The 16,789-nt window shown below is 42.2% G+C and overlaps 2 protein-coding genes across 4 annotated transcripts in view; one reads left to right on the forward strand and one right to left on the reverse strand.

Annotated features, from left to right (window-relative positions):
• The window catches only part of LOC105499578 (sarcoglycan beta), a 30,603-nt gene extending 26,937 nt beyond the window's left edge, over positions 1 to 3,666 (reverse strand). The window contains exon 1 of the mRNA XM_071093340.1: positions 3,586 to 3,666. The gene's annotated coding sequence lies outside the window, so the exon portion shown is untranslated. The remainder of the gene's footprint in view (positions 1 to 3,585) is intronic.
• Positions 3,667 to 3,683: 17 nt separating this feature from the next.
• LOC105499577 (spermatogenesis associated 18) overlaps positions 3,684 to 16,789 on the forward strand; it is a 43,893-nt gene continuing 30,787 nt past the window's right edge. For all 3 annotated transcript variants that reach the window (XR_011621175.1, XM_011772210.2, XM_071093339.1), the window contains exons 1-4: positions 3,684 to 4,178; positions 13,079 to 13,184; positions 13,315 to 13,430; positions 14,725 to 14,837. Coding sequence is in view for 2 of the 3 variants with exons in the window: in XM_011772210.2 (XP_011770512.1) it covers positions 4,092 to 4,178; positions 13,079 to 13,184; positions 13,315 to 13,430; positions 14,725 to 14,837 (422 nt within the window). In the remaining variant the exon portion in view is untranslated. The remainder of the gene's footprint in view (positions 4,179 to 13,078; positions 13,185 to 13,314; positions 13,431 to 14,724; positions 14,838 to 16,789) is intronic.

Consider the following 16,789-nt stretch of genomic DNA (forward strand, 5'->3'; position numbering starts at 1 on the left):
ACAGGCATTCCAAATGGAAGAAATTGGCCAAAACAAAGGGGCTACAGGCCTCATACAAGTCTGAAATCCAGTCGGATAGTCAAATTTTTTTTAATTTTTTTAATTTTTAAATTTTTTTTTTCTTTTTGAGACAGAGTCTTGCTCTGTTGCCCAGGCTGGAATGCAGTGATGTGATCTCGGCTCACTGCAACCTCCATCTCCCTGGTTCAAGTGATTCTCCTGCCTCAGCCTCCCAAGTAGCTGGGATTACAGGCACCCACCACCACACTCAGCTAATTTTTGTATTTTTAGTAAAGACAGGGTTTTGCCATGTTGGCCAGGGTGGTTTCAAACTCCTGACCTCAGGTGACCTGCCTGCCTCGGCCTCCCAAAGTGCTGGATTACAGGTGTGAGCCACTGCATCCTGCCAGTCAAATCTTAAAGCTCCAAAATGATCTCCTTTGACCCCATGTCTCACATCCAGGTCATGCTGATGCAAGAGGTGGGTTCCCATGGTCTTGGGCAGCTCTGCCCCTGTGGCTTTGTAGGGTACAGCCTCCCTCCGGGCTGCCTTTACAGGCCAGTGTTGAGTGTCTGTGGCTTTTCCAGGCACACAGTACAAGCTTTCAGTGGATATACCATTCTAGGATCTGGACGACGGAGGCTTCTCACAGCTCCACTAGGCAGTGCCACAGTAGGGACTCTTTGTGGGGGTTCACCCCCACATTACCCTTCTGCACTGCCCTAGCAGAGGTTCTCCATGAGGGCCCAACCCCTACAGCAAACTTTTGCCTGGGCATCCAGGTGTTTCCATACATCTTCTGATATCTAGGCAGAGGTTCCCAAACCTCAACCCTTGACTTCTGTGCACTCACAGGCTCAATACCACATGAAAGCTCTGAAGGCTTGAGGCTTATACTCTCTGAAGCCATGGCCAGAGCTCTACATTGGCCCCTTTCAGCCATGGCTGGAGTGGCTGGGATGCAGGGCATCAAGTCCCTAGGCTGCACTGGAGACATGCCCTGGAGATATTTTCCCCATTGTCTTGGGGGTTAACATTTGGCTCCTTGTTACTTATGCAAATTTCTGTGGCCCGCTTGAATTTCTCCTATGAAAATGGGATTTTCTTTTCTATTGCGTTGTCAGGCTGCAAATTTTCTGAACTTTTATGCTCTGCTTCCCTGACAAAACGGAATGCCTTTAATAGCACCCAAGTTACCTCTTGAATGCTTTGCTGACTTACAAATTTCTTCTGCCAGATACCCTAAATTATCTCTCTCAAGTTCAAAGTTCCACAAATCTCTAGATCAGGGGCAAAATGCTGCCAGTCTCTTTGCTAAAACATAAAAGGAGTAACCTTTGCTCCAGTTCCCAACAAGCTCCTCATCTCCACCCACCTCAGCCTGGATTTCATTGTCCATATCATTATCAGCATTTTGGTCAAAGCCATTTGACAAGACTCTAGGGAGTTCCAAACTTTCCCACATTTTCCTGTCTTCTTCGGAGTCCTCCAAACTGTTCCAACCTCTGCCTGTTACTCAGTTCCAAAATGTTACTCAGTTCCAAAAATACTTCCACATTTTTGGGTATCTTTTCAGTGGAGTCCAACTCCCCATAAGAATTTACTGTATTAGTTGGTTTACGTGCTGCTGATAAAGACATGCACGAGACTGGGCAATTCACAAAAGAAAGAGGTTTAACGGACTTACAGTTCCACCCAGCTAGGGAGACCTCACAATCACGGCAGGAGGCAAGGAGGAGCAAGTCACATCTTATGTGGGTGGCAGCTAGCTTGTGCAGGGAACATTCCCTTTTTCGAAACCACCAGATCTTGTGAGACTTACTCACTATCACAAGAACAGTACAGGAAAGACCTGACTCCATGATTCAATAACCTCTCGCTGGACCCCTCCTACAACACGTAGGAATCCCAGATGAGATTTTGACAAGGACTCAGCCAAACTATATTAGTAACTGTTTTGTGTAACTTTTTTCTGAATAAGCTATCATAGAAACAATTCATGTTCATGGTAGAAACTTGAAAAAAATCAGAAAAATATAAAAGAGCAATTAAAATAACCCACAATTGTACCTTGGGTTCACATTGTGCAGTTTAACACAGTATATACGATTTAGTGTTCTGCCTTTTTCGTTATAGTGAAAATTTCTAGATAGTATATATTCTACAATAACAAGATTTTTATTGTGCAACATTTCATTGAATGATGTGCTCAACCATTGCCCTGTTGTTGGAGGTTTAGATTGTTTACAACTAGTTTTCTTTATTAAATATAAACTAATACTAATCTACATTCCTAATAATAGCAAACATAGGTCAGTATTAGTTTATATTTAATAAACAGCAATTACTACAGCAATTTCTACAGCATAGGCCCAGCATTGTACTAAATACTTTACATGAATTATCTTACTAAGTTTCATAATAATCCTATGAAAGAATTATTTTCCTTTTACAGATGATGAAACCAAGGATTACAGGCGAATTAAGGTGCTCACAGCAAGAAAAAATACTTTACATCTAATTTATCTGACATAAATGTTCCAATATGATTTTTTTATGAATAAGTAAATGGGACTGTTCAAAGATTCCAAATGCCTATTGAAATATGTAATTATTAGGTCCAAATTGAGAAATTTGAGGCTTTTCTCAATTCATTATATACATATATGTGTATATGTATGTTATATACATATATGAAGTTGTTTAATGAATATTTAGTTGTTTTGTTGAGGGGGTATTTTTAACATTAGAAATTATTATTCTACTCCGATCAAATAACATGTTACCCTTATAACATATACCCTTACTATACCGTTATAGTCCTTATTTTGTGGTCTACAGAAAATAGTAGGAACACAGGCTCCAAAACTGAGCCTTTCATTTCCATTAGCAGATAGTAAAACCACTGTAATCAAGAGAAATAAAAAACAAGAGGTGGTGAAAATTCTTGATTTTACAATACTTGAATATATGCAGTGTTCACAGATTTTCAAGTACCTACAGAGATGAAACTAAGTTAAACTAGCTAGCTAACCAGCTGAGGCTCTGCTCCCCGCCGCTGTTTTAAAGAATGGATAGGAATGGTTTACAATCAGCACATTTTTTGATGGTATATAAAAGAGCTTGCTTCGAAAGCGCTTAAAGATGGTCGAAATGGTTTCCTAAGTAGTTGAATCCATTTCTGTAGCAGAATACACACTTTTGAAATACTGCCAAACTAGGTCAAGAAAGTCCCAATTAGAGAATTCGGCATGAAATGAAGCTTTAGAGTGCTCAATGACTCTTTAAAAAAATAATAATAATACGAAAATATACACTTTTAGTATTATTATCCAAACCTGAGGGATTAACTTTAATTTGTGAACATCCTGGACCTAAACTCTATTGACTTGGGTACCCAGTGGGTCAAGGAACAAAGCAAAAGCTAGAAGTAGGAAGTACTGAAATTTTAGTTACAAGTTTCATACAGGTAAACCCAAGGCGCTACAAATGAATAATTAAAGGAATGAAAGGAGAAAGAATAAAGGAGCCAAAGAGATGATCTCCTGAGACAGCCTTGCCCCAAACTTCTATGACGACTTAACTGCTGCTTTTCTGGACACGCGTGGGCACCCAGAACCCCCGAATGGGGAGGAATGCTCTAGGTGCCCTGCTGCCCTCCAGCCCGTGCGACGGCGCGTCTCAGTCGAGCCCGGGCGGGGGGGCGCGCGGCTGTCACCCAGGGCGGGGCGGCGCGGGCGTTGCCACGATGCGGGCCGCGCGCGTCCCTGGCAGCCAACGCGTCCACGTCAAGGTTTGTTTAATAATCGCCAGGGTATTTATGGCCGGGCTCAGGCGGCTGCTGGGGAGCCAGGAGACTGCGCGGGGCGGCGGATGAGGGGCTGTGGCTGCGGCCCAGGGCACCTCCCCCCCGGCTTCCCGAACCCGGCCCGGTCCGACCCGAGGGGGAGGATGGAAACACCTGCCGCGCTCTGAGCCACCCACAAGAGAACACCCTTCCTGCCATATCACCCCACGGTCCTGCGGAGGCCACCGCCTGGTCCACCCACGTCTCCATCACGCAGCGTGGGGCCGTGCGGTATAGTGAGCGATGGCGGAAAATCTGAAAAGACTGGTCTCAAACGAAGCTTTACGAACGTTGCAGGAAAAGCTAGACTCCTGGCTGAAGGAGTACAACGTGAGTCTGGGTGAAAAACCCCCGGGGCTCGCCCTCCCGTAGGTTCCAGCACAGCCCTCGTCGGGGATTTCTTAGGGCTGGAGTTGGTGGCCACTTTGCAAAGCCTCCGCGGTTGTGATTCCTAACCAGGACCTCAGCCTTCGACCGGGATCGCTGGGGAAGGAAGGACATGTGTGTACGTGCCCTTGTCTCCCAGCTTAGCGAGGCGGCGCGCGGGTGGCGCGGCCTGCGGAGCGCGGCACTAGGCTGCGGAGAGATTGGAGAGTGCGTCCAATCTGTGGTAACTAAGGACGCCGGCGACCTAGCAACAGGGAAGCCCTGTGGTCTGCGACTGGTCTGGTCACGCCGGCCACTCTTTCCAATCCCCCTCGCCAGCGCAATCCACACCGCCTCCTTCCCCAACCCCGAATTATTTTTTACTACAACCCTCTCCTGCCCAGGGTTTGTATCAGAATGGATTTGTATAAACACACACCCAGTAGTTATTTACCCAGAAATACGCGAAACGGACACTTGTTAACGTTGCGGGTTTCACTTGCATGCTGGTGGGCCTGGCAATTGAGGCACAGTTCCAACACCAGGGCGGATTCAGGCCTTTTTCCAGGCATTTGTGAGAAGCCAGTATTCTGTCACCAAACCCATGAGCACTTTTCAAATCTCATTAATCCCTACCCGCACCCTGGCTCCCCATAATTCCCTCTTCCCCCCAAACAGAACTCTTCAGTGTTGAATTTGCTTTACATTCGGTCGGTCCGTCTTAATATAAATAGGGATTTCCCCTCTTACATAGTAAATGGAGGGGTCGGCAAAAAGAACTGTGGACCGGAAATTAGCCCCCTCCCCCCCTTGTTTCTACATTTGGCTCTGCATAGAACTAGCTGAATGACGGTGTCAAATTAGTTTACTTCTCTGGGTCTTAGTACCTCATCTATGGAATAGCAGAGATTGGTCTAGATGGTATGTAAATTTCCTGTTCAGATTTTAATTTTTTGAGCCTAGATTAGCTTGTTTCTGAGATCCTGCCTGTTATGAGGTCCTTAGGCTTCCCCATTCACCGTTTAACCAGTGCTCCTGAAGTGGAGGGGAGCTCAAAGAGCAGCTACAGCTTTCTCCTTAGCCTTCCTTTCTAGTGTTTCCTGTTCAATCTCTTTGCTCCCTTTTAAAGAACCAGCACTGACCATTCCTTCTCCATTAAGAATTCTGGAAAGTTAAAATGACCTCTTTATCATAAAAGACTTGGGTTCCCCCCAACTAATTTTAAAAGTACCTACTACCTAGTCTCAGGAGGTTGAGAATAAGAAATCCTAACATGTATACAGTATTTACCCCCTTTTTTTTTTTGCCCAGTGGCCTAACCGAACTCTGAATTTTAAAAAACATGTTGTTTGTCACAATGTTTATTACAAATAGCACTAGTATTTGTCTGGAACTAATAAACAATTACTTTAGAAACTCCCTGTAAGTAATGAGAAGTGCCTTCGTTTATTACATTTTCCTGTCTTGATAACATCCCATTCTCTGCTGTCATTAAAACCGTTTCCATCCAGCTGTTCCCTTCATCTCTCCACAGTAGAGACTGTACTCACAACCACGAGTTTTTTTTAATACCTTGTGGCCACTCCCCAGGTTCCATCATTTCTCTTGAGTTTGCAGGCATCTTTATCACATTGGAATGTTGACACCTGTATTCTTCCCCCTCCACTCCTGCTTCATCTCTTACAAGTATACTGATGAATCTTATTTCTATAGGATATGTTCCCATCTGAGCTCTCACTTCTCCAGCTGCCCATTGGTCATCTTTCAATAGTGAATGCTATTGAAATGCTCAAAATGCTCAAAGTCAAATCTGTTCAAAATGGAATTTAGCCTTTCCATGCCCCAACTACAGGCCTCCTTTCTAAGTAGTCTTCATCATTATGTACTCCACCCCCTTTTCACCATCATAGTCTGTTGGTTCTAACTTCAAAGTTCATACAGAATCTAAACACTTTTCACCAACCCCACTGCTACCACCCTTCTCCATCCTTGATCATCTTTCACCTGGATTATTACAAAAGTAACAACCCAAAGAGACTCTTCTAAATGTCAAGTCAGATCAAGTTACTCTTTTTGCAAGACACTCCAAATTTCCTATTTCAGTCAGAAGAAGCCAAAGCTCTTACAATGACCTTCAAAGTCCTACACAATTGTGCCCCTTTAAGCTCTTTAACCTTATCTGTTACTTTCTCCCTTGCTCAGCCCGCTCCAGCAGTACCAGCCTTCTTGCTTGTCCTAGAGCAGTGCTGTCCAATAGAACTTTCTATGATGATGGACAGGTTCTATATCTGCATTGTCCAATATGGTAACTATTGGGCACTTGAAATGTGGCAAGTGCACACTGAAGAACATAATTTTTAATTTGACTTAAGTCCAATTTAAATTCAGATAGCCACATGTAGCTCATGGCTACTGTCTCAGAAAGCACAGTTCTAGAGATGCCAGACATGCTTCTGCTTCAGGGCATTTTGCACTCATTGTTTTCTCTGCCTGGAAAACTTTTCCCCTGTTGATATTTGAGTGAGATAGGAACATCCTCATTTTCTTTGGAGAGCTTTATTTCTTAGAAAGGGTAACAACCTGCAGGCTGCGACGTAGACAGGAATTAATGCTGAACGGGTTGGCCATGTGTATACATATTCAACAGGTTATAGGAGGAGCTATGAATATTCATGAAGGGGGAACTCTCACATGCACAGTAAGCAAACACGCATGTTACATTCATCCTATATTCATTTTGGGGTAGAGGCTTAACATTTAAATGTATTACAATTAGGCCCTATACATCAAAGGTGGAGGCAGGGACATGAAGGAACTTAGTGTGCAGCCTCTGCGGATCGACCAGAACCAGCCTATTGTCCATGGTCTCTTATCAGCAGAAAGTTACTGAAATCAGTAACTTATGCAGTCGAAGTTGCAGTTATGGACTGTGGAACAGGGGAGGGGATCAGTTAGTCAGAGTCTGGTAGTCAGTGAGTTGCAATTGTTTTAACATTGTTTATCTCAAGGCCAGTGCTTGCTTAGCTGCTAGATAAAAAGAAAAAACCTTTTGACAGTTAGAACATAGTTGATTCTTTATGTGTAGGGGTATGTGACTTAATGCTTGCCTGGCATGGCCTTAGGTCTTTATCTTATTGCCGCAAAGAGTCTGTTACATTAGTCTTAAGATCTCTATTTTAACAGTAGCTTCATGCAGTCCAGAAAATGTTGCCTCTAACAGAACTAGCAGTATTATTACAGCAATCATGGTAACAAAAGGAGGCTCTTAGCCCATATCTGTGTCACAGGGGTTAGTAGCTTTAAAAGAACATGTCTTTATGTTAATAATGTTGGTGGTTATATTCCTGAATATTTTATTCTTTTCTGTTAACTCTTGATTTCCTATCTGCGCAAAGCCATTAGAATGTGTTTGAAGTTTACTTATTTCAGTTTTACACTTATAACATGGAAAGTTCTTATTCATTTCCCTGCCTTCATTCATGCCCACTTCCAATCCAACTTTGATTCAGCTGTTTGAGGCATCATTTTTATGGTTCTCATTGCCAATACTAGTGATTCTCAACACAGGCAAGGCATTGTCCTCTAGAACATTGTTTTTAAAACTTACCTATAGGACTCAATGCATTTTACTTCACAATATAGCACACATAAACTCTTATACATATAAACTCAAGTTCCACTAATAATTACCTTTACTCATTACGGTGTGTTTTTCTATTTTCTTTTTAGTATTATTTGCTAAATTGATTTTGTTACCCACTAATGCTGTGGTTATCAATCTTCATTGCACATAGGAATTATCCAGAAAGCTTTTATATTTCCAAAGACCAGGTCCCACACGAGAGCAATTAAATCCATTTCTAGGAGTGGGAGCCCACAAAGCTCCTCAAGCAAAGGCTTTCCTGAAACTTCATGGCCCTTACCAGCTTCTCTTTTGAGTTTTACCTCTGAAATCTGGACGAATTTTCTTATAGTAAATAGCATGTGTTTTTGCATTTATTTTCATGTTTATCTTAGACTATAAATTCCTCCAGGGCAGGAGACATTGTGTCCCTAGCATCCAGTGCATAGTGGCCTCTCCATAAAATTTCTTCAGAGTATAAATGCATGAATAAGCCATGCCCTTCTGCTTCTTGAAACCATCTCCTTCTTCGGCCTCCTTATTCTTCTTCATCTTGCTTCCTGGGTGTCCTCTTATTTCTGACTGCTCTTATTTTGTTTTTTATCCAGTGGCTCTTCTTACTTAGAGCACTTCTGACACAGCAAAATTGCCCCTCGCTCTGCCCTTAGCCCTCTCCTCACTCTTTTCTCTCCCTAGTAATCTCATCTGTGCATGTGGTTTCTGAGCCCTCCCACTTGCTGAAGCCTTCCAAAGCCACTCCTCCCAGTCCTGTCTCTCTTCTAAGCTCCAGACTTACTTTCCATCTGCTTTGGGGAAAGCATTGTTGTTGAGAGCTCAGCTGCAGTGCTGGAGGCTGCAGGAATGGGTCTGCACTATTGTCTCTTCAAATTACTTAATTTGTTTTTCCTTAGTGTTGAATTTTGGATGATGATGGCATCCCATTTGTAGGATTGTTCTGAGGATTAAATGGAGCCACGTATATAAAGCTCTTAGCACAGGGTCTGGCTGGCATAGAGTAGGTAATTAGATCAGTAATTATTAGGTACTACTACTGGACATTCCATCTGAAGGTCCTGCAGTCCCCCTCACTTGTTCAAACCCAAACTCAGGATCATCCCTCTCATACCTCTTACTCATTTCAAAACTCCCTGACCTTCTTAGGTAATGCTGAAATCAGCAGGAACTTTACTGGCACAGGTGTAATTTGGGGCTAGGAAAGACCTTTGGGAGACCCTTATGTCTACAGCCTCCAGCGTCTCTCAGCTAGATGGTTATATCCATCTACCTCCCCACCAGACTCACTCTCTAACCCAAACTCTATCTGGTCTGCTTTTGCCAGAGAGATTTTTGTAACATGCAAAGGAAATATGAGCATGTCATACCCGCCTTCTTCTGTTGCATCCTTAAACATTTTGATGATGGAATGAAGCCTAAGACCCTTAATGTGGCCAGTCAAGTCTTTCAACTCTGGACCCTGTGCTCACTTTCCCCTGATATGCCTTGGTACCTTCTGTTTCTCCTCTTCAATTGCCCTTCCCTCTTACCCTTCACCCCTCCCTAGAGGTTATTTTGCTACTCCTATAGCTTGTTATCCACACAGAGCACTTAACATAAACTCTAAGGTAATTATTTATCCCCTATGTGCCTCTTGTTCTCCATCTCACTTCCCTGTCTAATTAGTTCACTGACTGAAGACAACTTTTTTTTTTTTTTTTTAATATAGCTTTGTTTCCTGAGCTTTGTTTCCAGGGTCTTACATATAATAGGAACTCAATGATTTATGAATGGATAAATCTGGAGAGTCTGTGCTTTGGAGACAGTATAATTAGTCCATATCTTTGCTCTGTTTGTCTTGTGTGAGTATGTGGGTATGTGTTTACTTGAATAATGTGAACCTATTGCAACTTGATTATCTTGTGCAATGCTTTGTGTTTAGAAGTTGCAGCATGTTGTAACACGTCTTCGGAAGCGGAACTGTGTGACACAGGATATTCTCTCCTGTTATTTAAGTTGTGTTTAAAAACTCATTTGACCAGCATTCCTCTGGGTACCCAGTATGTACCAGGCTCTAGGCAAGGCATAGGAACAGATAGTAATGATACCACAATAATACTTCTAATTATTGTGTACCTCTTTTACACTGGACTCTGCTCATGTGATCAACTACCTCCTAAACGGGAGGAAACAGAGCCTCATATTTAAATGTCTTTTCTAAGGGAATGCAGCTGATAAGTTGAGAACCAGGTTTGAACAAAGGTCTACCTTATTCCTAAGCCACTGACTCCTTTCAGTACTGCATGCCACCTCATAGGTGCCAATTGATAAACACCTTCTGTGTCTGAGATGCTGGACATATATTATTTTGATTTAATTCTAATGCTCCGCAAGGCATTATTATCCCCATTGCATGGGAGAAGAATGGGCTCAGAGAGGTTAAGTAACTTGTGCAGGGTCACACAGAACTGTAGCGCAGCAGAGCTGAGATACTCAGGTTTGCTTGACTCCCAAGCTCATTCTCCATCCACTTAACACATGGAATGATCTTGCCAGAGGGCAAAAGGCTTGTAAGTAGGTAATTGAAGTTCAGTGTAATAAGTGCAGGTATAAAATGGCCACGGCAAGGAGTGCTGAATTAATGAGGAAGAAATGGAGATAGCTGTTCAGGCTATGGGTTTTAAATGCTCTATCATGTCAACATTACGCTGTTAAATCATTCCTTCATCAACTGCTGTTCGGACCCTTCAATTTGCTAGGATACTAGTGGCAACAGATACAAACATGAGCAAAGCAAGATCGTTTTTAAAAAGAACTCAGGCCGGGCGCGGTGGCTCAAGCCTGTAATCCCAGCACTTTGGGAGGCCAAGACAGGTGGATCACGAGGTCAGGAGATCGAGACCATCCTGGCTAACACGGTGAAACCCCGTCTCTACTAAAAAATACAAAAAACTAGCCGGGCGAGGTGGTGGGCGCCTGTAGTCCCAGCTACTCGGGAGGCTGAGGCAGGAGAATGGCGTAAACCCGGGAGGCGGAGCTTGCAGTGAGCTGAGATCCGGCCACTGCACTCCAGCCTGGGCGACAGAGCGAGACTGCGTCTCAAAAAAAAAAAAAAAAAAAAGAAAAAGAAAAAAGAAAAAAAGAACTCATGATCTTTTTGGGAGGAGAGATTAGATGGACGAGATGGAGAAAAAATGACTACAGGAGAAATCAGTGCTACAACAGAATTAGTTACCAGGTACCATTTACCAAGCATGGAAAGTAAACCAGCTGCCCTCTCAGTTACAAGTCCATCCCATCCAAACTCCATGCCAGGGGTGAAAGGCTCTCCAGGTCAACCTACCCTGCCAAACTCTCTGACTTTCTGTGCCTCTGCCACATTGACATATTCAAGGTTGCTAAACTTGTTCCTGCCACAGAACCTTTGTCCTTGCTGTTCCCACTGCCTGGCATGCTCCTTCCCTAGTGCTGTGCTTCCCTGAATCTTATAACCCAGGAATACTCAAGGGTCTCCTCCACAGAGAAGCCTTCCCTGGATGCCCTCCCCATTCACTCTTGGTCGCATCATCCAATCCTCCCTCTACTCCCAGCATGAAGCATAATCTAAAAGTCAGTATAGATAGTTTACTAGTTAAGAGCATGGACTGTGGAAGCTGGGCTGCTGGGGTCCAATCTCAGCTCTGATAATTTACTAGCTGGGTAGCCATGAACCAGTTACTTAACCTCTCTGTGCCTCGGCTTTCTCATCTGAAATGGGAATGATAATAGTTCTTCTAACTCCTAGTGTACTAGTGCAAAAATTAGCTGAGTTTATGTAAAGCGCTAATAGAGCCTGGCATATAGGAGAGATATGATAAATACAAAGTGAGTTAATCATCTCATTTACATGCATCCATCCAACGTATAATGAGTCTGAATACAGGGACACTGTAGAATCCAGGGTTGGGAATACAACAACCAACAGGACAGGCCTGTCCTCAAGGAGCTTCCTGCCTGTCTGAACCATTTCCTTGGTTGATGCAGATGTGCATTTGACTTGTAAACTTTTGCCTAGAGATTATCTCAACTTTTCTCTTACTCCTAATTTCTATCCTCCTTGTACCCTGCTTTCTGTTCTGGGATTTGTTGTGTCCAGGAGGCACCAAGGACCAATGCCTTATTGCGCCCTGAGGTGACACATAAATCAATGCATTTTTACAACCACGTGATGTTTGTTGCTTGTAGTTGTATTCCTTCTTCTAATGCTGGAGTCAGTTAGAGGTTTGGCTTATGATGAAATGGAAATGGTAGAATCTTTCAAAGAAGTGAGGAAAGCAGATTAATAGCCAAAAGGTTCACTTCTTTGCCTCCTTGTGTTCTGTTCTCATTGCTTAGAATGTTCCACAACCACTGGAACCACCTCCTTTTCCAAGTCTGGCTAATTTCATTTTGGACTAGGTTTCACTTCCTTTGGAAGCCTTCCCAGACTTTCCAAGACAGTGGACTATTGGGTAGAGCTTGCACTCATCTGTGTAGTTAGACTTATTATTCTGCTGCAGAGTAACTGGCTATTCATCTGTCTGCCCCACAAGTCTGCAAGTGCCAAGTCCCTTATATCCTAAACCCAGCAATACCTTCTTGCTGTTAAGAAGTCATGTTCTCTATGCACATACAGTATATACGAATTGAATTTATGTAGATGACAGGAACCAATAAAGCAGGTAAATTAGGCAGTGATTTGTATTGTCTGACAACAGGTCCATTTAGCTTTTAAATGTATTTTTGTAGGGTTTTACTGAGTAGGATTATTGCTATAAAAAACAACCTCCAAATCTCAGTGGCTTAACACACACAAACCAACTTTCTCAACTATGTGATAATTCAATGCAAGCATTCAGTCAGCAACCTTGCAAATCTTGTGGCTCCACCATCCCTTATGCCCTCAGCATCCTCTCTTGGCTCTTCTGCATTCAGTTGACAAAGGGGAAAAGAAAAAAAAATCATTCAAGAGGTTCCCTTCTGGGCCAGGCCCCAGGCATATATCACTTCCCATCCAGTTAACCAGAATTCAGTTACATGGCCGCACGAACTGCTAGGGAAACTGGGAAATGTGGTCTACGGGAGATAAGTTTCGATGACCACACAGCAGTCCTGCTACCAGAGCATACCAGAGCCAGACAGCTCTTGGGTCAAGTGAGACCCTGGTCTGCCTGCAGTGGGTCCCAGAGTGAAGAAATTACCCTGGTTATCTACTGTTTTGTCCTTGCAGACAAACACGTGTGATCAAAATCTAAACCACTGCCTTGAACTCATTGAGCAAGTTGCCAAGGTGCAGGGACAACTCTTCGGGATCCTCACAACAGCAGCCCAAGAAGGTGAGAATGGCCTGGTAATTTCCCATCCAGTTCTGCCTGCCTTTCTCTCCTTTCTTGGTGCTTTTTTGTGTTCTTTGACTGCTGATGCAGTTGTGTTTCTCTCCCTGGCCTGATGTGTGTATTCTTTTAGGAGGACATAACGATGGTGTGGAAACAATCAAGTCACGCCTTTTGCCTTGGCTGGAGGCTTCCTTTACTGCTGCTTCCATGGGAAAACCTGTTGACAGCAAGGTCCCCTCTCTGCAGGTAGGGATGCTGAAGGATAACCCTTGACTTTCTGAACAGTGAGATAAAACAAATCAGAAACCTCCAAGAGAAGAAGAGGACTTAATTCTGGTAGACTGACAGAGTGTCACAATTTGTGAGAGTTATTGGTGGTTTTCATGGGGACGGTGTTAGTTTTTGAACAGGTGGAGATCAGACTAGAAAGAGAGCACATACCTTGCTTAAGGCATCCACATCATTACATCTGGGCAACCAAAACATTAGTTACTTTACTTTTAAACATTTATATGGATTTACCTATAACCCTTTCTAAAACAGAAGCATTTAGAAAACATTTAGTCTGTTCTGAGAAAACCAAACATCACATGTTCTCACTCATAAGTGAGAGTTGAACAATGAGAATACATGGACACGGGGAGGGGAACAACACAGCAGGGCCTGTCGGGGAATTGCAGGGGTGAGGGGAGAGAAAGCATTAGGACAAACATCTAATGCATGTGGGGCTTAAAACCTAGGTGACAGGTTGATAGGTGCAGCAAACCACCATGGCACACATATATCTATGTAAAAATCCTGCACATTCTGCATGTGTGTCCCAGAACCTAAAGTAAAAAAATAAAAAATAGTAATAATAACAAAAAGAAAGCATTTAGTCTGTTCTGAGCAAGAACCTTATAAGACAGTGGCTGAAGGATCCCTGCTTGGAGATCACTGAGCAGAAAACCAGTTCCTCTTTTATGGCCGTGGAGTAGGTATCTAAACATTTATGTCTCAATTTTCTTATTTGCTGAATGGAGACAATGGTTTTGCTGATCTAATAGGGTCATTTGTGAGAATTAAATGTGATAAGCACAGTAAACAAGCTGCATAGGGTCTGACATGTGTTAAGAACTTTATAGACTTCAGTTATCATTAAGTAATTTTTTTCCCTGACAATGTTTGGATGCTTCTCAGATTTTTATCCTCTGTGTGGGCATTATTCTAGGTATAAAGATGTAGAATGATGTTTCAAAGTCTTTTTGGAAATTGAGGTATAATTTATATTCAGTGAAATCCATAGATTGCTGTTTTGACAAATACGTATACCTGTGTAAATTCACATCTCTATTGGAATATCAGACATCTCCATCACTCCAGAGCATTTCTTGCACCTTCCCCAGGGCAACCATCTTCTGATTTTTATCACTCTAGATTAATTTTGCCTGCACTAGAACTTCTTGTGCACTCTTTTGAGATGGACTGTTTTTTTTTTTAATTCATCAATGTCATTTTATATATTCAGACTATTTTTTGTTTTTTTGGTGTGCCTTTCCAGAACACGTTTGACAGAGAGAGACGTAAAGATCCCAGTCCTCGGGATCGGGACATGCAACAGTTAGACTCTAATTTGAACTCAACCCGGAGTCAACTCAACCAGGTTCAAGACGAGTAAGAGGAATGCAAGTTATCTTTTTCCAAAAAGAATTGTTTTCAATTAAGTTTTAAATTTGAAAGGAGAATAATAGCTCATGTAAAATGTGGGCATTTGTAAATAAGTAATATGATTGTGTGTGTGTCTGTGTGCATGTGTGTATGACAGTGAGAGAGAGAGAGAGAGAGAGAGAGAGTTTACAGTCAGTGTCTGTGGATTTGGGGACAGGATATATTATGATACCTGGTCCCCTGGTTCCTTCTTTGGAGTTCCTTCTTCATAAGCACATCATCAGCCCATATTGACAAACAGGTAAAGATTGTTAGACAAAAATCTACCTTTTGGGAGAAAAATTTTAAAAGAGATGCAAAAGGGAAAGAATAAAATAGAGTGAACAATCAGGCAAAGAGGAAAATTAAGAGAAAGACAGCAAAAGTCAAATGAAGCAGGCTGCATCTATCTGTCCATTATACTCATTTAAGGGTGTATGTGTGCCTCTCTGAATCCCAAAGAGTCAGAGTCTTTTAAGAAAGGAAGAATTCAAGATTTTGCAATAATTATTAGGTATAAGAATGTATTTTTAAAAAGTTAAGCAATTCCAGGCAACAATAGATGTCAGATGCATGCTGTGGACAGAGCCAGGGTAGCAAACTTAGGGAATCACCACAAAACAAATTGTAGACTTTGAGTTTGTACTTGAGGCAGGTAGACAAATATGTATGAAACTGTGTTTGACATACCTAACAAAAATCCATCAATGGGAATTTCTCCTACCACAGCATTGCTTCATTGCTGACATCAATGGAACAGAAAGGAAGTCTTTTTTTTTCCTTTAATTAATAACTAGTTAAGGCTTGGGATGGAATAATGTGTGGTACTCTGCCTTGTTCTCTGATGACATTTACATTTTTCTAAGGAAAAATATCTGTATTGATTTAGTTTTGCCTGATTATAAAAATAATACAATTTTCTTTTTCAAAATGCATACAACACATAAAAATTGATGAAAATCACCTGTTTTCTTGTCCCCATTAACATTTTTGTATATTTTACTCCAGACATTTTTTCTTTGTGCCTGCACCTCCACACACACCGATTCATATTTCCAACTGGAATCATAATCAATGAGCAGTTATATACCTGAAGCAGTCAACATTTATAATTGTAATATGCAAAAAGCATACAATCTGTAATTTATTTCAACTAATGTGAGCTTATTTTGAAGGATCCTTCAATAAGCCACTTCAAGGTCACACAGTCATTTTTGGTTTATCGTAGTCCATTTTCTGTAAACATTCAGCTCATTCCAAATGCAAACATGCATTAAGAGCTGTGTTTACCCTCTCATGGGGTCTCCCTTCCCCTCATCCTTTCTAGGGAAGGGATGCTTGTATACTCTCCTGGTGACGGACAAGAAGAGTTTTTGGTCTTGTACTGCCCTCTGGGTTCTTGCTGGCCTTAATTTCTTGTAGGCACTAGTGTCTCGTGCTGATGGGTCCTGAGTTGTGCATGTCTTGTCTGGGAAGGTCTCCTGGGACATTAGCTAGCAATTGCTGCAGATGACCCTACGTTTTCCTCTAGTTGTGAGGCAGGGCATCAAAACTTTACTGGTTCTTGATGGCTGTCAGCACTAGTAGGGGCCAGGGTTTCCCACTTTTCTTTCTTGTTTCAGTGACACTGTTGTTACCTACAAGGGGCACCATGGATCAAGAAATTTAATGCATGCTTTAAAAAAACTTTTCATTTGAAAATAATTTCAAACACAGCAAATCCGCTAGAATAGCACTAAAAATTTCCATATGCCCTTTCATATGCCTTTTGCCCTATTTGCTTTATCACGTGTGTGTTCCTTCTCTCTCTATATATATATTTTCTCTACCAACCATTAGAAAGTTGCATACATGAAGATGCTTGCTGCTTTTCCCTGGATTTCTTAGTTTTTATTTTTGTTTTTAATTTTTTATTATAC

This window comes from Macaca nemestrina, chromosome 3 (genome assembly GCF_043159975.1).
Source record: "Macaca nemestrina isolate mMacNem1 chromosome 3, mMacNem.hap1, whole genome shotgun sequence".
In the NCBI taxonomy this organism is placed as follows: domain Eukaryota; kingdom Metazoa; phylum Chordata; class Mammalia; order Primates; family Cercopithecidae; genus Macaca; species Macaca nemestrina.